The sequence below is a fragment of the Macrotis lagotis genome, chromosome 1 (assembly GCF_037893015.1).
Source record: "Macrotis lagotis isolate mMagLag1 chromosome 1, bilby.v1.9.chrom.fasta, whole genome shotgun sequence".
Classification (NCBI taxonomy): domain Eukaryota; kingdom Metazoa; phylum Chordata; class Mammalia; order Peramelemorphia; family Peramelidae; genus Macrotis; species Macrotis lagotis.
In genome coordinates, this window is record NC_133658.1 from 347,219,769 (window position 1) to 347,242,575 (window position 22,807).

Here is a 22,807-nt window from a genome sequence, read left to right on the forward strand (position 1 = left end):
AGAATTTTTGATAAGATCCATTGTCTTGCCATTCCTCTTCAATCTATTTAAGACGATTTTTTTAAAAAATTCAAGTCTAGGACCATAATTTTACCTCCAGAAATTCATTTTATTAGATTCAGACCATCATTCTGGCCTGCTGCATTGTTGCATCCTCTCATCCAATTGGCTTTCTTTTGCAAATTTTTGCTATCTGTTAATTTAGAAAGGAATAAAAACCTATGCTTTCACCCAGATCATTGATGAAAATGACAGAAAGTATAAGTACAAGGGCAGATCCCTAAATTCCATTAGACTTCCTTCCAAGCTGACATCGGCCCTTTAACAACTACATCTCCCAATCATTCTACCAATTTCATATTCACTACAAATATAGTAATAGTTTCTTTCTCCTTTCCTAACCTTCTGACCCATTGATATCAAAGAAAGAAAAGGATTCATGTGTAGAAAAAGACTTATGACAGCTCTTGTAGCAGTAAAAGAAGTGGAAACTGAAGGGATGCCCATTAGGCATATGATTGCAATGGAATACTGCTGTATCTAAGAAATTAGGAAAGGAACAATTTAAGAGATTCTGGAAAGACCTGTATGACCTGATGCAGAATGAAGTGAGCAGAACCAAAGGAACAATTTCTAGAACAGTAGTAACACAGAAAGACAAACAACTCTGAATGATCACAAACTCTGATCAATGCAATGTCCAACCTGGTGGTGATGGACTTCAGAGTGCAGTATAAGACATCAATTTTTCAGACTTGGTCAATTTGAGAATTTGCTTTGTTGGAATATGTATATTTGTTACAAGGATTTGTTTTTCTTTTTTCCCCCCATGGGGAAAGAGGAGAAAAAATATTTATATTCTAATTGGGAAGGGAGGAGAGATACAAATGTACACAAATAGATTGTAAAATAATCACAAAGAGCAAGGACAACTAGAGAAGATGGAGATCAGAAAAGGCCTCCTGTAGAATGTGCTTCTAAAGGAAGTCAGGGACTCAGTGAGGCAGCGCAGAAAACAATACATTTTAGACATGGGAGACCACTTGTACCAAAGACAGAGAGTTGATAGATGAAATGTTGCGAACAATACAGACAGCAAGTATATTTGACTGATCTGGAGTATGAGAAAGAGAGGAATTTAAAATACTAAAGGAAAGATGGGTGTGAAGTACACCCTACCATGGAAGGTTTGAAATACCAAACTAAGGAGATTGAACTTTGTTCTAGGAACAAAAGGAAGACACTGAAGAGCCCTGATTAGGATAATGACATGGTCAGTGCCAGAAAAATCAATTTAGTAGAAGTCTGAAGGATGGATTGAAGAAGTTGGAGGCAAGGATCTCCTTGCCTAATCATTCAGGGGCCTAATCCAACAGTCTCTATTATAGGTATTGAACCATATGGTAGCTATGTGAGGGAAGAGAGTGGATGTATTTGAATTAACAGTCAGCAAATCAAACATTAAGCAGTTACAAAATGCTTACTACATATTTACTAAATATCTACTTTATTCCAGCCACAGTACTATGCCCTGAAAATACCAAGAGAAATCATTTATCAAGTAAATACAAGGTAACTGAGGGGTCCTTTTAAGTAGGGGAGGGGAGAATATAGTAAGGTCTTACATAGCAGGTGGTGCTTCAGCTGAGTTTGAAAGGAAATGTGATTTAAGAGGCAGAGGTGAAGAGGAAGAGAATTACAAACATAGGGAATGGTCCATGCAAAGGCATTTAGTGAGGAGAGGACTGTCCTATGAGCAAGGCCAGTGTGGAGGCAACATAGGGTTCATAAAGGGGAATAACCTGTATTAAGCCTGGAAAAGTATGTTGGACATTTTTAAAAGTAGGTTTGGTATTTAAAGTCTTTGTTTATGAAGGTCTTTAAGTGCCCCCCCCCAAAAAAAGGCATTTGTATTTTAAGATCTGAGGGTGCCACTGAAGCTTCCTGAGCAGAAATGGGACATGGTCAGGCCTATGCCTTAGGATTACCACTGGCAGTTCTGTTAAGGCAGGACTGGAGAGGGGAAAGACTGGGTACAAGAAGACCATTTAGGAGACCTTCTGAATGGTCCAAATCAAGAAGTGATAAGGGCCTGAAACTGGGATGGCAGCCATGGGAGTGGAAAGGGGAGAGGAGGGGCAGAATGGACAAGACTTCCACATCTACCTATACACTGGGGCTGAAGGAGAGAGAAGAGGGAAGATGCCTCCCAAGTAATAAAACTGGGTGTTTGGGAAGTTGGTGATACCCACAGTTTGCTGGAGGGATGAGTCTGGGACTTGGGGAGTCTGAAGTGCCCACAGAACATTCCATTAGAAGTAGGGCTCAAAGGTGCTTTTTAAAATAGGAATCATGGAATGTCTTGGTCCTAAGGGGCCCGAAGAGGCGGCGAGTCAGGGCAAGAAGCGCCTCCTCATTTCTCCGTTGCTGGGAAGGGAGGAAACCGAGGCGAGGAGAGGGAAGTGAACTGCCCAAGGTCACACATCTTGTTAAGTTGCACAAACAGAACTCGAGGCCACATTTCCTAAATTTTAAATTCGGCTCTTTGCACTTCGCCATTTCTGAAAGCGAAATGATGCTCCAGTCCTCCGAGGGCCTCCGGCGGGCGGGGGGGGGGGGCCTGGGCCTCCCTCTGCGCTTGCGCCGGGGCTGGAGGGAAGGAGCCGCCAAGGCGGGGGAGGTCCCAGGCCCCCCTCGGAGGGGAAGGGTCGGGTCCCTGGGGGCCTCCTCCCGGACCAGAGAGGAGAACCCGGCGGCCCGCCCCTCGCCCAAACCTCCTCTGCGCTGACCTCTCACCTGGTAGTTCAGCAGCTCGCCTACGTCCATAATTTCCGCGACCCTCCTCCTCCTCCGCCTCCTCCTCCTCCGCCGCCGCCGCCGCCGCCGCCTCCGCCGCTCTACACGTTCGGTTGGGAGTTCCTCTTCCGCCGCTGCCTTTGGAGCCACACTGCCGCAAAGCACGCTGCCGCCGCACGCAGGCGCGCCACACTGCCGTAAAATTATGCCGGAAAGCGCCGCTTTTACGACAGCGCTGATCCACTTAGAGAGAAGGGAGATGATGGAGGCCCGGGTGCTCGTCGGTAGCGGCGTTTCCCCACCTTCGGACGTTTCTGGCGGAGGTCTAAAACGCCATCTGACTCGGTCGCCCCTCCCGGGGCCTTATGCATCCTGTATCTAACACGATCGATCCGAACAGGGCGGGCCAGCCAGCCAGCACCCCGACGGAGGACAGAGGCGGCCGGAGCCCGCAGCCTTCCTGCCCGGCCTCACGCAGGACACTCGGGGCCTAGACCCAGGGGCCCCCCGGGACCGGCATTCTCCCCTTCACCCCCGCACGGAAAGCACCCGCTGCCCCGGGCAGGCCGAGACCGGCAGGAAGAAGGCTCGGCTTTGCCCCGAGCCCCGAGGCTTGTGCGGGTGCCCAGCAGCCGGGGCAGCGGGGCTGCGTCCCCTGTGGGTGACCAGCATGCGGGACAGCGCCTGGCACGAGCTGCACGCCTCACTGCTTCATTCACCCTAACCAAACACCCCATTTTCCGCCCTAGCCCGGGCTGCCCCCTGTCAGTGGTGCGCTCCCCTTCCCCTCTGTCTCTCAGAACAGCCAAGTTCTATCAGAAGCACTTCTCTATGTTCTTTAAAATGTGTGATTCCCCCATGACAGAGGCTCTCATTTTTTTTATTTTTTTTTATTTTTTAGGTTTTGGCAAGGCAATGGGGTTAAGTGGCTTGCCCAAGGCCACACAGCTAAGTCATTATGAAGTGTCTGGGGTCAAATTTGAGCTCAGGTCTTCCTGACTCCAGGGCCGTGCTCTATCCACCTAGCCACCCCAGCTCTTTTATTTTTGTCATAGTGTCTGACATACCTCTCAGATTCTGTTAGAGACAGCCCAGGACCCTGAGCCCAAGCCTCAGGAATAGTAGTGCCTCTAAACCAACAACCTGGCTTTCATTACAACTTCAGAAGCCATCATCCAGGGAAACAAGCCCGATAGAACTTAGCATCTACCTCCTCTAAGGATGCCGCTTGCTCCACAACAACCACAGCTATTGAAAACCTGGACTCAAGTTAATAAGCATCAGGCATTGTGTTAAGGCTGGAGATAGAAAATTCTTATGACTTTGAGCTTGCAATCTAAAGGGGAAGATGGACTGCAAACAACTACATATATATATATAGAGATAGATATATATAGATATATATATATATTATACTAGATAAATTGGAGATGATATTTTGGGGGGAGGAACTAACATTAAGGGGCCTTAGGGAAGTCTTTTTGCAAAAAAAAATAAGAGTAACAGAGACCTGAAGGAAGTTGGGAAAAGAAAATGTTCACCAAAGGCTTTGGCACTGTCAAATTTTTCAACCTTATAAAAAAAATCTACATAGTTCTTTTCAATGAAAATTATATTAAAGAAAATACGTTTCTATCTACTTTGTCACTGTACCCTAAGGACCAGGGAGCTTTTTCATATGATTTGCAGCTAAAGCCTCCTATATAGAGATTATATCCATCTTTTAGCATATGAATTCCTTGAGATAAGGGTCTGTCTTGCTTTTTTCTATTTGTATCCCCAAATCTAAAAGCATCCTGGAGTCAGGAAAACCTGAGTTCAAATCCAGCTTCAACCATTTAACTAGCTATATGAGCCTGAGAATATGATTTATCACACTACCTCACAATGATCTTCCTGCACAAATCTGTGTAACATTGAAGAGAATCCTATTCCCTGCTAAATTCAAACTTCTTCACATGGTGTTAAATGCCAATGGCAACCTTGCACCTCATTACTCCCTCACCAAGAAGGACAAACTCCAGCAAACTCCAGACTATTTGCTATTTCCCTTATCTACCTTAATAACTTTGTTAAAGACATTCCCTCTGCCTAGAATGCCCTTCCTTCCCCCATTTACCTGTTGAACTCATCTTTGAATGCCTTGCTCATCTTTGAAAAATTCAACTCAGATTTTACTTTATTAAGTCTTTCCTCATTCCACATATGTAATTTGATAATGACTTTTACTTCTTTGGATCTAACCTGTCTGCATCCATCCAATTAAATGTTGGACAAGCATTTATTATGAAGAACCCTAAAGAACCCAAAAAATTATAAAGATTAAAAAATGTGTTACAAAGACAAAAAATCCTTGTTCTCTAGGACCTTACATTCTAATGTGGGGCTACACTATATGTACACCAAAATAAAAGAATATAAACCGGGAAGGAAGAGGGCCTGACCCCCTGCAGAGAGGAGAAAAGGCTTCATAGAGGAGTTGTCACCTGAGGTGAATCTTGAAAGAGAAAAAAGAAGATATGAAGATGAGCAGGGAGATAAGGAGATGAGCATTCCAGAAATGGAACGGTTTCATCTAATGCCAAAGGGAAAATGGAAAGTTTAGTAGCCTCTGACAAAGATAATAAGGTCCTGAATTGTGGTTGGGATTTAATTTTAAGTATTGAATTAGATTGACTTTTATTTGTGTCATCTCCTGACTAGACTATAAGCTCTATGCTGGGCAGGTACTTTCTTTTCTAAACCTCTCTCCCCTGAGCCCAGAACAGGACTCTGCATATATTCAGCAGTCAAAGCTTTTTAGAGCTTGGATTGAGCACTTTTCAGGTGGGAAGGAGGTTCTTTTTTAAACAAGTTTCTAGGGGGCAGCTAGGTGGTGGCTAGGTTGCGCAGTGGATAGAGCACTGACCCTGCAGTCAGGAGTACCTGAGTTCAAATGTGACCTCAGACACTTAATAATTACCTAGCTGTGTGGCCTTGGGCAAGCCACTTAACCCCATTGCCTCACAAAAACAATAAATAAATAAATGAATGAATGAATAAATAAATAAGTAAATAAGCAAATAAATGAATGAATAAATAAATAAATAACTGACTGCAATAACTGTTACCACTTTCTCCAATTATCAAGCTACTTGCCCAAAGTCCTTCTAAAGCACCAACATTGTCCAGAAGTTGGCTCTAAAGAAATTTTTTTTCCTAGCAGTCATGAAGTCAGGCATTCCTCATTCCCTGGATTTTTTTGAAATGTTTTGGAAGTACTCCTTTCATGACATCAACAATTCAATAAATCAATCAATAAGTATCTATTTAGCACCTACTATACATAGAGTACTACCCTAGTCATTCAATTTAATAATATTTACTATGTGTCAGGTATTGTGCACTGAGGAGCCAAAGAAAGGGAGGGAACTATCCTAGCCTCAAGGAGTTTACATTCTAATGGGAGTAATGCAAATAATTGTGTGTATGTAAGATATAAGTATAAGAAATGGAAAGTAATCTAAGAGGGAATGAACTAGCAACAAGGAGGGACAAAAAGGACTCCTGAAGAAGGTAAATTTGAAACAAATCTTAAAAGAAACCAGAGAAGTTAAGAAGTCAAAGGAAAGAAGGAGAACATTCCAGACCTGGGAGACAGTCAGTGGCAAGATACAGGGAGGACTTGGAGTGTTGTGTTGGAAGAATGGCAAATAGGCCAGTGTAACTAGATTGTAAGGTATGTGCTGGAAATAGAAAGTTTAGATTAAGAAACAACCCTTTCGAGGGATGTTCAACTCTCCAAAAACTTGCAATGTACTTTTAAATTTTATCTTAATTATTAACATTTTCTCCAACATTTTAAAACTATAAAAATAAAAAACCAACATATAAAGCCCTGATTTGTAAAATTGTCTAATTCCAAGGTATAAATGTTCACATTAAAAATTTAATTGACTCTCAAAAGCTTGTATGTGTTTGTACTAGCACACCCTTGACCTCTTTGGAACTCACATTCCATTTGTAGGCTAAGACTCTAATACAGTAAACTATGCATTAGAGATGTAGAAACAATTTTAAGGTGAGGGATGAGAGTTGAAAAGTCACTATCAATGTAGGAGGATCAGATAAGATTTTCTGCAGGTAATAGACTGGTCTTTAAATGATGAGCAGGAATCCAATAGGCAGAGAGAGAGAGAGAGAGAGAGGAGAAAAGACTTTTCAGAGATTAGGAACAGTTCCAGTAAAGACAAAAATGGGCAATGAATATTTGGTTTGGGGGACATGGAGTGGTTGAGTTTGGCTCAGGCATAGAATGAATGGAGTGGAGTGATATGAAAAAAACTCAAAAAATAAGGTGGATCAAGATCCTTGGAAGGCCTTCAATGCCAGACTGAATTCTAAACTTGAGGCACTTGAGGGAGCAACTGAAGCATGATACAAGAGAGAGAGAGAGCATTGATATAGAGTTAGAGGACCTAGGTTTGAATCCTGACTCTGCTTTTTTACTAAGTAATATTGGGGAAGTCATTCCTCTTCTATGGATCTCAGTATGGATATTAACTATCAAATTAAGAGGCAAAAATAGATGACCTTGCATGCTCTAAATTCATGCTTTTAAGTTTTGTTAAGTAGATCAGATCTATACATATAGACACACTTTTTAGATTATATTCTTCTTCTTCTAGGTAAAGCTCTATACTAGACCTTGGGAATAAAAGATACATAAAAATGGTCCCTGCATTCACAATCTTGGGGTGTAGATAGAAAAATAGTATATACAAATGCTTAAATAATGATCTAAGAGAGTACTACTAATTGGCATAAGAGAATAAATTCTATGGAGGAAAAGATTATTTTCAGGTTGGTGGATTCAAGGAAGGAGTCATAGAAGAGACAAGGCTAGAGCTTGGCCTTAAAGGAAGAAAAAGATAAGTAGAAAGAGCAGGTGACCTACAATGTACCTTAAGGAGCTCTGGACTTTATTATCAATCCACTGTACACTTAGGACTTATCTCAGCTCTTCCCTCCTAAAACAGAAGAATCACATAAGAGAAACAATCACCCACTCCTTGTCCTGCATTCTGGGTTCCTGAATTTCACTCAGACTATATTAAGACAGTTATGCAGAACAACATAAGGCAAATCAAAAGACCAACATACTCAATGACTACAATAAATAAAAATCAATATTAAGCACCTATAATTTGCTGAGCACTATGCTAAATCCTAAGGATTCAAAGAAAAATAGAAATAGTCACAAAAAGATAAGACATCAGAATTCAGATTATATTCAACACCTAATTTTAGTATCAAAAAATTAATCATGAAACTTCCCTCCTTTACATAGAGACAGTGGTCTTTGGATTTGAATTGCTGCATATATTGCTAAATGTAGTCTCCTTATTTTAAGTGTTTTTGATGGGGGGGGTGGGAAATTAAGGACTTGACATTTTCTTTGTAATTAGAGAAAGTTCTATGGGAGGGAGGATTATTGAGTAGAGACAGTATACAGAAAGCATCAATAAAAAAAGAATCAATGAGATCTTTTAAAAAGGCAAAAGAATCTATTGGACTTGAGTGAGAAAATCTGGGGTGGGGGTGAGGGAATGCCCAAATTCAGGTCCTGACACCTACTGTGTTAACTACCAGAAGCAAACTATCCTTTCTAAGTGTTAGTTCTTTATATGTAAAATGAGAAAAATAATATCCATATCTTAGTTGTAAGGAAAATGCTTTGAGAAACTTAAAGTAATAGAGAAATGTGTATTCTCAATGAGTCTAAATGCAAACCAGTTAAAATCTTCATGCTAGGCTGAAACCTTGATTAAATAAATTTCTATAGTGGGTCAGGAGACTTGGGTTCAGTGATAACTCTGTCCTTTACTAATTCTGCAACCTCAAACAAAGTCATTTATCTTCTCTGATTCATTTCTTCATCTATAAAAAGAGAAGGTTGGACTAAACAATCTCTAAAGTCCTTTCCCCCTGTAAATCCTAGGACCCTATGTTTCTCCTCAAAATGGGTTTTTGAAGCATTTTTAACACCCTAGGTGCTAAATCAAATTTAAGCTAGTTTCTATTCAGTGGAATGCAAGTTCCCTGAGTCCAGGAACTGTTTCATTTTTATTTCTGGATATTCAAATCATAGTGCCTTGAAAATAGGAGACACTTCATTCTTTCAATAAATATTTATTAAGCCCCAACTGTGTGCCAGACACTGTACTAAGTGGGGAGGTGGGGGGGTGGAGAGAGGCAAAAGACAGTCCCTGCCCTCAAGGAACTTCTAATAGGGGAGACAACATGCAAACAAATACATTAAAAAAAGATATATAGAAGATAAATGTTTTTGTCCTTCATTTCTGAAAAAGACCATGACATAGGGGAGGTGATGCCATGACATGCACATGAATTAGATTTGAGTGAGGGGGAGCTGTGCTAAGTCACCAGTCTTACTTTCTCCTCCAGAGACTTCTGGATCTATTGACCAGATACGAATTAGGATGACTAGAAATGGCCCTGGATGCAAGGCAATCAGGGTTAAGTGATTTCTCCAAGGTCACACAGCTAATAAAAGTCAAGAGTCTGAGGGTAGATTCAAATGCTCATTCTCCTAAATCTAAGGTCAGTGCTCTAGCCAGTGTGCCACCCAGTTGCCCTACAGGATAAATAGGAATTAAAAGAAGGAAGGCCCTAGAATTAAAAAGAGTTGGGGCTACTATATGAAGCCAATGAGGTCAGTAGTCAGAGATGAAGAGGGAAAGTGATCCAGCCATGGAAGCCATCTAGAGAGAACGCCTGGAGCTGAGTGCTAGAGTATTTTATTCTTGGAGCTGCCAAGAGTTCAGTGTCATGGAACACAATAAATGTTTATTAATATTCATAAATTTTCACTTTAATTAAAAGGTATATAGGAGCTTAAAGAGAGAAGAAACACTAGAGATCACTAGACCCAACTTCCTTCTTTTCCAGAGAGGGAAACTGAGACCCAGAGAAGGGAAATAATGGATACATGGTCACACGGTTGTGACAAGGTGAAGGCTAGAGTCTTGGGTTCTTGACTCCTACAGTTGCCATTCATTTTGAACCAAAACACTGTGGCAAAATATTAATAAAAATAATAAAAAAAAAACTTTGACCACACTTCCTTATTGCACTTTTGGGGTTAAAATGAACTTTTCTCACAGGCACCCTATAAGGTTTCAAAATGTTATTATCTCCATTTTCTAGCTGAGTAAACTGAAGCTCATGGAAGTTACCTGATTTTCCCATAGGCAGTGGAGTCGGATTCTGAATACAGGTCTTCTGATTCCAGGATAAATACTTTTACCATTACATCATACAGTTGTTGCATGATGAGTATTAAAATTTGTTTCTGATGATCTGGACAATTCAACAAGCTAACGATTCACTAAATGCCTTTGAGATGGTCCCTGAAGAACTATAACTATTTTCATACTTGTATGGCTTATGACTCCAACATTGTGAAACTTTTTGTGAGGCCGGCAGGGTTGATAGTCAAGAGCAAAAAAGAAGCAAACCCAAGGTTAAAAGGTTAGAAACTGGGATGGCTAGGTGGAGCAGTGTATAGAGCACCGGTCCTGGAGTCAGGAGTACCTGAGTTCAAATCAGACCTCAGACACTTAATAATTACCTAGCTGTGTGGCCTTGGGCAAGCCACTTAACCCCATTGCCTTGCAAAAACCTAAAAAAAAAGTTAGAAACTACCAGCTCATCTTGCATGGAAATGCCTCTTTGTACTGTTCCCCTAAATATTTCCAGATCACACTTGCTGAGATCCTTGGAGTAAAACCTCTTTGTCCATGTTATTTATATTTTCCAAGCTTCCAGATACTACTAGTGATTCCTTGTTGTCCTCATGCAGTTCCTTCACAACTCTGGGGTTGTTTCTTTATATGAAAATGACAGAATTGTACTAGGTCCTTAAATTCCTTTCCAGCTCAGACATTCCATTTTCTTTATCATCATCTTAGCTAACCTTTATATGGCACTTTAAGGTTTGCAAAGCACTTTATATGTTTTATCTCATTTGATTCCATAACTTTGGTAATGCAAAGGTTGATTTCACAAATCTTTACTGGATTCAGTTGTTCTTCTCTTGATATAATGAGTGTATTCAAATCACCTAAGATGAGAACATCCTGCTTCTGGGAAATGATATTCTGCATTCCCCTACCATAAGAAGAATGTGTTTTTTTTCCCCCCATTAACTGTGTCTTTAAAACTACCAGACTGGTAGAGTCTTATTCTCCCTTTTAGATGCATTCAGAATGGATCTCCTTTATCCATGGTGGGTGCCCATGAACTGAGCTGGTAAGGAGAAAAACTTTCTTACCCCTCCCATTTCATCATCCTTTTCAATTCTAAGCAGAGGCAATAGCTTGCCTAGCCCTAGGAGCCACAATGACCTGAGAATCAGATGTAGAGCCAGACAGCCCAGCATGTAAGGGTGTCTGGAACTCAAGCCCAACAGGGCTTTAGACTTGGAATTTGGTAGGATTTTATAGGATTGAGCTAAACAAAACTTGATCCTTTTCTTCTCTTAGAGACTTAGATGGGGCTAGGGGAGGAGAGATTATGCTGCCAGGTGTTAGAGATGATATTTGTTATTGCTATATTCTTTGGAAAAGTTAATCCAACTATGACTAAATAAAATTGTAGTTCAGAAACCCCTTAAAATTCAAGGGGAACACTATCATTGAGGATTGAAGTCAAGAGCAGAGTCAGGTCTCCCTTAAGGGTATTGGAGAATGCTAGGAGGGGTTGAAAAGTAGCATGCCTGGCTTTCAGGTAATATGGGCCAGAAGAACCACTGCTACAAAAATCTATCAGGTGTATCTTGGCCAGAAATAACATTCTTGCCTTGGCTGAGAGCATGCCCACAGTGATGTGATTATTATCCCAGGGAAAGTGTTTTGCTGCTGGCCAGGATACTGATCACATCAGTATTTGATAATATGTTGCCCAATACAGACCCTTCATACATTCCCACTTGCATAGAATCTTATAAGTATTTTTTCATTTCAAAATCTTTCTCCCTCCCTTTTGAGAAGGCAGAATGATTTATTAGTAAGAAGGCTGAAAAAGAAGTCTAGAAGCCCTGGATTTTAATCCACCCACTCACAAGTACTAGCTGTGCAACCACAAGCAAGCCTCTTTCTCTGAAACTTAGCTGCTAGATGGAAAGAATATAAATTGTAATAGCTCCCTTACAGTCTTGTTTGAGAATCTGATAAAGTAATGAGAATTTCTTTACTTGGAAGCTCACTCTGGTCCTGGTTTGTACATGCTGAAAGTAATTTAGGAGTAAGTCACTTAGCCCTACTGCCTTTCAAACCCCCCCACCCCCCAAAAAGGAAAGAAATACAGAAAGTACTTTAGGAGAGGTAACTAGGTGGCACAGTGACTAGAGCATCCTCCCTGGAGTCAGGAGGAGCTGAGTTTAAATCTGGCCTCAGACACTTGATACTTACTAGTTGTGTGATCCTGGACAAGTCATTTGGCCCCGTTGCCTTGGAGGGAAAAGTACCCTAGGTCCCTTCGGTCTCTCTGATTGCTTTCTCAAAATCTCCATTTTAGGAGGGTGCAGGGAAGGGTAAACTCACCAATTGAGATAACTGGTGAATTTTCAGTGTGAATATTTACATCATAGAAATCAGCTAATATCACAAGTCAGGGTTTAATTTGTTGTTTTAATGATTGACTAGACTTAAGAAACTGATGGAGAAAATTGTTAATGCAAATTAAATTCATGTGCATGTTTTCCTGCAGTTTTGCTCTTCCCCCTTCAGTTGTTATATATAAACATTTATCAGCACACTCTAGGAGGCAAACTAACCATTTCTTCAGTTCATCCTTCTGCCTCTCTGAACTTTCTATCCCTTTCTATGCCTTTCTATCTCTCTGCCCTTCTCCAACCCAACCCCTCTCTTCCTCCATTTCTCAGCTTCTTTTTATGTATTGTCTTCTTCCATTAGAGTGTAAGTTCTCTGAGGGCAGATACTATCTTTCTTCCAGCTTGTATTTATATCCGCCCCCACCCCAAGCTCAGAACAGGGCCAGGCTCACCCTGAAAGCACTTTAAAAAAGTTTATTGTTTTGACTTGTAGACATCTAAAGATTAGGCTTCTTACACAGTCATAGCCTCAAAATTTGTTTGGAAGGACTTTCACCAGTAATCCCAGAGAGCTAAAACATACCAGATAGGTGATCATCCAGCCTCTGCTTGAAACTACTGCCTCTTGAAGTAACTGATTCCATTTGTCAATTATTGTATTAGGTTTAAAATGGCTCTTGGTGACTTCTACAAATTGCTCCTGATTCTGTCCTCTGGGACCAAAGTGAAAAGGTCTAATCCTTCTTTCATATGTAGGCCCTTCAAACATTTTTATTTTTGTGGTTGTTGTTTGGTTTTCCCAGGGGTTTAATAGTATAGGCAAGATTTTAAATGATTTTTACCATTAAAGAGAAAATATGTTTTCAATTACATTAAAACCCTCTCCATAAATATGAATAATTGATATGCTAATTATAAACTTTATTATCTTTTATTTAAACTGGAACAAAAAGGACTTATACTTGCTACTTAGTGTAGTAGCTATGTAGTCTAGAGGGAAAGGAAGGGAATAAATATTTATATAGCATCTATTATATAGCCACTACTTTATATAATTTATATATACATTATATAATAATTACATTATTATATAGCAATTACATTACATAGCCATGCATTGTACCAAACACTTTAAACAAATATCTCATTTGAGCCTCATAGAAAACTTGCAAGATAGGTGTTATTACTATCCCCATTTTGCAGTTGAGGAAACTGAGGAAAACAGCGTTAAGTGACTTGTTGAGGGTCGCACAGCTAGTATCTGAGGTTGTATTTGAAATACAATCTTTCTGACTCCAGAACTAAAACTCTATGCTACTCTATTAAATCTAGCTTAAACTAGTTTCAACTCCAAATACCTGTTAAATTTCATCACCTGGATATCCCATTGCCCCCCATCTCCCCCAAGCCCAAGAAATCCAAAATTGAACATATCATCTTCTCTCCTAAACCCTTCCCTCCTCCTAGTTTCCCTATCATTTCCCTCCCCTACTCCCATCACCCAAGCTAGAAACCTTAGAAAATCTTTGACTTTTCCACCTCACTCTATAAATACGATAAATTGTCAAGACCTATGATTTCCATCTCAAAAAAACCTTTTTTTTTCTATTCTTTCTTTCACCATTCTCTAATAATATCTATATGGTACTTTAAAGTTTGCAAAGGCTTCATATATATTATCTCATCTAAGCCTCACAACAACCCTGGGAGGAAGGTACTATAGATGTTACTATCCTCCTTTTTCTGAAAAAAAAAAATAGGTACAGAGAAATTAGGAAAACTGGTACAGAGAGGTTAAGTAAATTGCTTGAAGGATGTGGAAAGGTGTATTCCTGACTCCAAGTCCAGTGGTCTATCCACTATGTTATGCTGCCACTAGATTCAAGTCCATAACCTTTAAGAACTTTGTATTCCAACAATTTTAAGTTTATTTTTTTAATGAATAAAATCAATTTTTACTCCCTCCTCTCTACTCCACATTGAAGGAAAAAAACACTAATAAGAATGCCTAGTCAAGTTACATAAGTTCCTGAATTGGACATGTTACATGTGTTTATGTGTATATAGATATAGATATAGATATAGATATAGATATAGATATAGATATAGATATAGATATAGATATAGATAGATTTTTAGATATATACATATATATTTGCATGTGTGTGTTTGTATATATGTTTTCATATATATATATATACACATATATATATATATGTGTATATATATATATATTACTCTGTACTTTGAGTCCATCACCTCTCTGCCAAGAGTTAGGTAACATGTTTCAACACTGGTCCCCTGGAATCACATTTGGTTATTTTGTTAATCAGAATTTTTAATACTTCTAAAACTGTTCTTACAGTATTGGTATTATTATAAATTCTCGTTTTGCTCACTTCATTGTGTATTTGTTCAGACTAGTCTTCCCAGATTTCACTGAAGCTGTCCCTTTTGTAATTTTTTTGTAATATGATCTTATTCCATTATATTCATTTACCTTCTAAACACTTGAAGATACCTATCTTTCTCTCCCCCCCACCCCGCCACCAATCTTTACATCTTCAGGCTAAACATACCTATTTCTTTTAAGAATCATCCAATAACTTTGACTCAAGTTCTCCAGTCCTTACATATCCTTCTTAAACTATGGCACCCAGAACCAAACAGATTATTTTAGCAGTGGTCGGAACAGGGCAGAACACAGAGGGGATTAGTATCACTTTCTTCCTAGGAACTCTTGCCTCTCAATGCAGTCCAGGATCATGTTAACTTTTTGGACTGCCACATCACACTACTGACCTATATTTCTCCCAAGTCCACTAAAACTTCTACATCTTTTTCAGACAAACCACTATCCAATTATGCCCCCTTAACTCATAAAGTTAATTATTTGGATCCAAGTATTTTATTTTCTCATATTCAGCACAGTACTCTAGCCTAATGAGATGTTTTGGGTCTTGACTTTGCCACTCCCTATGTTAGCTCTAACTGCCAACTTTGGAAATTTGGACTACTATACAGAAATTTAATGAATATACTAACTATATCTTTATTCATGTTATTGGTAAAAATGTTATTCAGAACAGGACCAAGCACAGATTCCTGGGGCACTCCACTATAGAATTCTTGATAATAACTACCATTGAAGCCAGTCATTTAACTAGCTCTGAATATATATAATTGCATTGTTATTTAGTCTATAGCTCTCCATATTTTCAGTTAAAAATAGTATGAGATGCCTTATTAAATACATTGATTAAATTTAATTATTTTATATCTATACATTTCCCTCAGCAGTTGAATAATTATCAAAAATGAAATATTAGCCTATATGATTTTTTGAGAAAATTATGCTGGCTATTTGTAATTATTGCTTACTTTTTTTCCTAGATGTGCACTAACCATTTCATTAGTGATTCATTCCAGAATTTTCCTAGGTCAATTTCATTGGTCAATAGTTTTCAGATTCAATTCTCTTCCTTCTTTTGAAATCTCATTTGTTTCCCCCAGATCCTCAAATATTACTGGCAGAATTTCTTAGCTTCACATCTGCTACTTCTTTCAGTATTAGAGGAGATGATCCATCTGGACCAAGTGACCTGAATTCACCAAGAGCAACTAGATATTCTCAGATGATCTCCTTAATTATCTTGGATATCAATTATCATTTTTGTTCTGTGCAAAAGTCATTCACCCTTGTTAGAGAAAACAGACGTAAAATGATATTAATAATAATAATAAAGTAGCTTTGTAGTCTCTGTGTTGACAGTTATCCCTGTCACACCAAGTACTATTCCTATCCCTTCTCTGATCCTTCTTTTTCTCCCCAAATAGATTTAAAAATAAATATACCTCTTTTGATTGTTCTTCATTTCTCCTGCTTGCCTCAGCTCATTTTAGACTTTCACAAAATGATATCATTTTTACCATTTACTAATACTCTCTTACATATCTTGTTTTCCCTCTTTTGAATATCTTCTTTCTCTGGCATCTAGTATACTGAAGTTCTTCTTTGAAATAATTTGATTCAATCCAACATCAACCTACCAAAACTTGCCCAAGATACTGACAATAGAAAATAAAAATGAAGTGGTCCTCACCCCTAAGTAGCTTTTATTCTATTGGGAGAGGGAAATTATAACACATACCTAGAAAATTAAACCATATAGCCAAAGTAACTTCCAAAAGGAAGGCACAGTCTAATATTGGGGCAGATTGTTAACATTGAAATGAGAATTCTAGAGGTAGAAAAGAAGAGCATAATAGAGTGGTATAGGGATGGGTTTGACATGAACAGGTTTGAGAGAGCTTGAAGTCATGACCAGGGAAGAGAACTTTTATATAGCTAGCCAAATGGTGGAGACATAATGCAATAGGTTGTGAGAAATGTCATTCTTTTCAGAAAGTAATAGTCATGTTAATTGGCTATCAATCAGTAAGTAAGAAATAGAAAGGTGAAGGAAACTGTTCTTGCTTGAAGAGGAGAGCCCCTGGTCCTACCTAGCAGTCGAGAGAAGGTTAGCAAAGTCCTGAATCCAGGCATTTTCATTAGCTGTCCTCCAAGCTTGGAGTGTTCTCCCCACCTCACCTCTATCTCCTGGCTTTCTTGGCTTCTTTTCAAGACTCAAGGTCTTTCCTTCTGCCAGAGGTCTTTCATAATCCTACATATCACTAATGCCTTCCCTTTGATAATATTATTTATGCTGTATGTACAGATTTTTGCACGTTGCCTCCCCCCATTAGATTGTGAGTTCCTTGGGCGGCTAGGTGGTGCAGTGGAGAGAGCACTGGCCCCAGAGAACCCGAGTTCAAATCCAACCTCAAAGACTTTACAATTATCTAGCTGTGTGAACCTTTGGCAAGTCACTTGACCCCATTGCCTTGAAAAAGATGTGAGTTCCTTCTGATGCTGAGTGAAGGAAGCAGAACTAACAACAACATTGTGAGCTGATCAACTTTGATGGATGAATCTCCTCTCAGCAATCCAGAGAACTAGGACAATCCTATTATATCGGCTATGGACCATGTTATCTACATCCAGATGAAGAAAAACAAAACAAAACTACAAAATCTGAAAGAACACTGTGTTCACTTTTTAAAAATTTCTCTTATTTTTTCTTCCAATCTCATGGTTTTCTTTCTTTTCCCTTAGTATTAATTTTTCATACATAAAATGACTAATCAGTAAACATGTTAAACAGGAATATATATGTACAATGTTCACTAGACTGTTCGATGCTGATGGGAAGGGTATGAGAAGGGAGGATGGAAGGAAATCATGTAACTTATAAATATACATATGCCTGTGGATAAATGTTGAAAAGCTTTTATAACATGTAATTGGAAAAAAATAAAATATCAATTGGAAAAATAGGGGGGAAATATGAATTCCATGAGGATGGGGACTATTGTGGTCTATCCCAGGTATTTAGCACAGGGTCTGGTCTCTAATAAATGCTTCTGACTGTTTTGCCTGGTTTGATAAGTTGAGGCACTTTGGAATGACTGGCCCTTAAATCAACAGCCAATCAGCTGCCCAAGAATCATTCCAGCCTTAAATACATTGTTTTCCACAAGATGGAAGTCTCAGATGGTGCCTTTCATTCTGGACTGGCTACCCTCCAGGAAGAAGGAGGTAGGACATATAATAAGGGTGACCAGGCTTGTTGTCAGGGTAACACCACTAACCAGAATCCCTACCTCCTTTTAATTTCAGCTTGAATCCCAGGAAGGCTATACATTTTACCATGTGATCACACCAAAGCAAGACTCCCATCTCAATGACATTTATTTATTTATTTATTTAGAAGTGACTATTTACTTCAATAGAAAGCACGAAAATACAGAACTATCTTCTTGAGATTAACATTAAAAACTTTGTAATGATAATAATAGTGGCAACTATTTACAACTGAGAAAATCACAGAAAATAGAAAAGCTCATAGAGTGTATCTTTGCCCATCTTTGTTCCAACTCAGTACAGGCCTTGAATTCCAACCTATTTTCTTTGATAAAATATGCTTATTGCTATCTTTTGTTTTTATATCATCTACAAAAAATGCTGCTACAAATATTTTGTTGCACATTCAATCTTTCTTTTTGATTTGATCTCCTTGGATCATAAGCCTAGTGGTAGAATCTCTTGACCAAGGGCCATGGACATTCTTGTCACTTTCCTAGCATAATTACAAATAGTTTTCTAGAACTATTGAACTAACTCTGTACAATTTGCAACGTATCTCATTTGGTCCTTATAACTCTTTGAGGCTAAAAGTGGAATGATTATTATCACTTGAAAATGTGTGAGCAGGGCAACTAAACAACATAACTAGATTGGGTACTCCTATCTGTTTGTAGAAAGTAGAGACATGCCCAATAATACCTCATTGAGATTGATGACATTGTCTTGATGAGAGTTCTTACTGATCCATTCACACTTCATTGTGAAAGATTGATTCAATCACATGGCCTCAGAAAAAAGGGATAGCACATGATGCAAACACTATAGGCATGGCAGAGTTCCTAGAGAAGGGACAGTTTTATACACTGCTTGTTCCTGAACTAAACCTCATAGGGAGAAAAGGAGCAAGCCTGTGACCCTGGAGCTGAAATATCAGAAAACTACAGACTGTAATGAAAAAACAAACCTGGACTTCTCTTACTCAGAGTTATTTGGACTCTGCAGGTACACTGGGAATGGGGTTGTCTCTAACAAGTTCAAGTACAAAATTTCTTTTCTAGGGAGTACCATCTACTGAAAATGGTTCCATATATCTGGAGGTACAGTGAACCCTGGAGAAGATTGAACTTCACTAGAAGATGAGAAATTAATTTCCTAGCAACCTCAAGTTGTTCTCTACTTGACGTGGAGGAGTCTGAGCTCTGCATCTAGAGGAATATTATTGGCCTCTGCATAGGAGGAGAAGAGAAGATACAATTGAGTCACCAGAGAGGAAATCAAGGCTATTTACAAGAGTTTATTGCATTTTTCCCCGGTCTTTCAGAGGGATTAAAATAAAAGCAATCTTGGTATTTTTTTGATTGCTTACACACTTTTGAAGGGTTAGCATTCTTGGGACAGCTAAGCATCAAAGGGGATAAAGTACTGGCCTGGAGTCAGGAGGACCTGAGTTCAAATCCAGCCTCAGAGACTTGATACTTCACTAGCTGTGTGACCTTCAACAAATCACTTAACTTCATTAACCAAAAAGAAAGGAAAATCTGGAAAGAGTGAGCACTCTTTTTTTTTTTTGGCAAGGCAATGGGGTTAGGTGGCTTGTCCAAGGTCACCCAGCTAGGTAATTATTAAGTGTCTGAGGCCAGATTTGAATTCAGGTACTCCTAACTACAGGACTGGTGTTTTATCCACTGCACCACCTAGCCACCCCGAGTTAGCACTCTTTATCTAAATCAGTGGAAATCCACAATTTTATATTCTGATAGTTTCAGGGCAAGCCTGCATAGAAATAAAAGGAGGCAAATTCTGAGTATCCCAAAGGGAAAATATGGAGGGTGCCCAAACCCCTCCCCCGCAAAAAAGAATGATTTTTGACAATCCTCCAAGATTGAATCTAGTTTGTATATGTGTAGAATTTGGATCTCAAGACCTATCCCCTTAAGAGTTGAAGAAACAATCTCAAGAGAGTTGAACTTGGCTAGGGTCACACAGCTAGTAAGTATCACAGACAGAATGAAAACCCAGATCTCTTCTTAATCTTCTTTCATTTATTATACATGTTTCTATTATCTATGCTGTTATGTGTATATATATATGTGTGTGTGTGTGTGTGTATGTATGTATTTTTTCATAGGTGGGCTACTAGGTAGAAATTGTTAAATGGTATAATGTGGATAAAGCCCTGGGCCTGGTGTTAGGAAGACCTGATTTCAAATTTGGCTTTAGACACTAACTAGCTGTATGATCCTGGGCAATTTATTTAAATGTTGTATGCCTCAGTTTACTTAACTGTAAAATGGGTATAATAATAGCACCTTCTTCCCAAGATTATTATATTTCTTAAGTGCCTGGGATATAGTAGATGTTTAATAATGTTTGTTTCCTCCCTTCTTTTAAGACTGTAGATGCCTCTAGGGTTTGGTCTATGTTTATTCTACTCTGCTTGCTCCTGGTGTTGACCACTCCGATGCTACTCAGCCATGTTTCGGTGTTAGAGTTGCAAGATAAATAGATGGAATGCTCTAACACAGAATTCTGCCTGCTGTACTCACTCCTAAGCTGGAGAGAAGCCACATGCTGGGCTGTAACCTTTTTAAAAATGTAATGTGGAAGAATTATCCCTTCCCAAAAATTTTTAAATAGCTGTGGGCTGCCTAGAGTTCCATAAACTTCAACATTTAGATGCTTTGAAATGCAGCCTGAGCATTTCCCCCATCTTTCACTGCCCTAGTAAATTATTTATTGGAACAGCCCTTAAGAAAATATCCTTAAAAAAACACTCATAAAATATATTTATCACCAATATTGAGCTTCTACCTGCAATCTTGTGTTGATTTGAAACACAGCGATCTAGTAGAAAAGATTACAGCTTTTCTGTTTGAGAAGGTGATGGGGGTGGCAGGGGGAGAGAAATTGGAAGGGGGAAGGAGAAATGCTTTGCTAGAAGCCTAGAAAGAGCCCTTTCCTTGGCCTCTCCCTCAGTAATCCAGGTCCTTGACTCTCCTCATTCTGACAGAGAAAATGTGATACATTTGAAAGAACAAAAGATTGGAAGTCAAGAGATATGGATTCTAGTCCTGTATCTATCACTAAATAACTGGGTGAATCACTTCCCTCAGTAGGACTCAGTTTTCTAGTGTGTAAAATAAGGGAGTTAGACTGGGCTACTTTCCAACTTTTTGACTTCCTGAGGTTCCTTTCAATTCTGGGATCCTAACTCCTTTTTGTTTCCAAATGATCTTCAGCAGAACAGACCATCAACTGATGTTGTCCACATAGGGGTAGTGGGAAATCTATTGAACTTGGAATCATTAAGGGCCTGGGTTCACATTCATAATTTGACTCTTTTTTCCTTTTTTGAACATTATTTTATTTTTCCAATTACAAAGATAATTTTCAATTCATCTTTTTGTTAAGCTTTTGAGTTCCACATTTTTCTACCTCTTTCTCTTCCTTCCCCCTTCCCCATAACAGTGAGTAATCTGGTATAGGTTGTATATGTACAATTGTATTTAACTATTTTTATTATTAGTCACATTGTGAAAGAAGAATCAGGACTACAGGGGAAAATGAGAAAAAGGAAAAAATATAAAACAAAATTCAAAAAGTAATCTGCATTCAGAATTCAGTTTTTTCCCTCTGGATATGGATGACATTTTCTATCCTTGATCACTAATCACTGAAAGGACCTAAGTCCATCATAGCTGATCATCACACAAAGCTACTGTTAATATGTACAATATTCTTCTGGCTCTGCTCACTACATTCAGCATCAGTTCATGCAAGTCTTTCCACTTTTTCCCACTCATGATTTCTTAAAGAACAATAGTACTCCATTGCATTCATATACCATGATATTCATTCATTCCCCAACACAATCTGATTCTAAGACCTTTAATATTTGGACTATTCACTAGAAGGTCAATAAGGAAGCTGAAGCTTAAATACTTTGACCAAATGAGAAGACATGATTCATTGGAAAAGAGCCTGATGTTGGGAAAAATTGAAGGCAGAAGGAAAAGGAGATGGCAGAGGATGAGCTGGATAGATAGTGTCATGGAAGCAGTAAACATGAGCTTGGACAGACTTTGAGAGATTGTGGAGGAAAGAAGGGCCTGTCATGCTGTGGTCCATGAGGTCATGAAGAATCAGATACAATTGAACATCAATTTCCTTGAATAAGTGATACCATCACTGAATTGATGTCCTCATCTGTAGATTGTGAAAAGAGCATGAATAGGAAGCCTGCCTTGGAATCAGAAAGATTTAGTTACAAGTCCCTGGGGTGAGTCACTTTGATCTCTCAAAGCCCCAAGTAACTTGCTCAAGACTCTTAACTTATACAGCAGAAACTTAATTGCATTGACTGTTTTCTTCATGGGAGTGAAGACACAAGCAAGTCCAAAACCAAAATCTATATTTGTGCATTAAGGTCATTGTATGAAAAGTGTTTTCTAAACTTTAAAAAGTTAAAGAATTGTGAATTGAATATTCATATTACCTAGAATTTCTTTATTCCCATGCCTTCATCCCTCTATCCACTAGCTTTTCAACAAACATTTATCAATTGCCTATACAAGGCACCTCAAGCAATATATAAAGTGCTTCTCTTAAGAACACTCCTTGGCATGCAAGTAAAATTATCCCTATTTTATGAGGAAAGAGAGGCACCCAAATCAGGAGAAGATTATTCAAGGCCACAGAGAACCTAGGAT

The 22,807-nt window shown here is 38.9% G+C and overlaps 1 protein-coding gene across 3 annotated transcripts in view; it reads right to left on the minus strand.

Moving 5' to 3' along the window:
* Positions 1-2,865, minus strand: part of CTNNBL1 (catenin beta like 1) — a 219,567-nt gene extending 216,702 nt beyond the window's left edge. For 2 of the 3 annotated variants that reach the window (XM_074211917.1, XM_074211918.1), the window contains exon 1: positions 2,797-2,865. In XM_074211917.1, the coding sequence (XP_074068018.1) occupies positions 2,797-2,826 (30 nt within the window). In that variant the 5' untranslated portion in view covers positions 2,827-2,865. Of the gene's footprint in view, positions 1-2,789 lie in introns of all 3 variants that reach the window. The other variant, XM_074211919.1, reaches the window with a different exon arrangement.
* Positions 2,866-22,807: the final 19,942 nt, after the last annotated feature.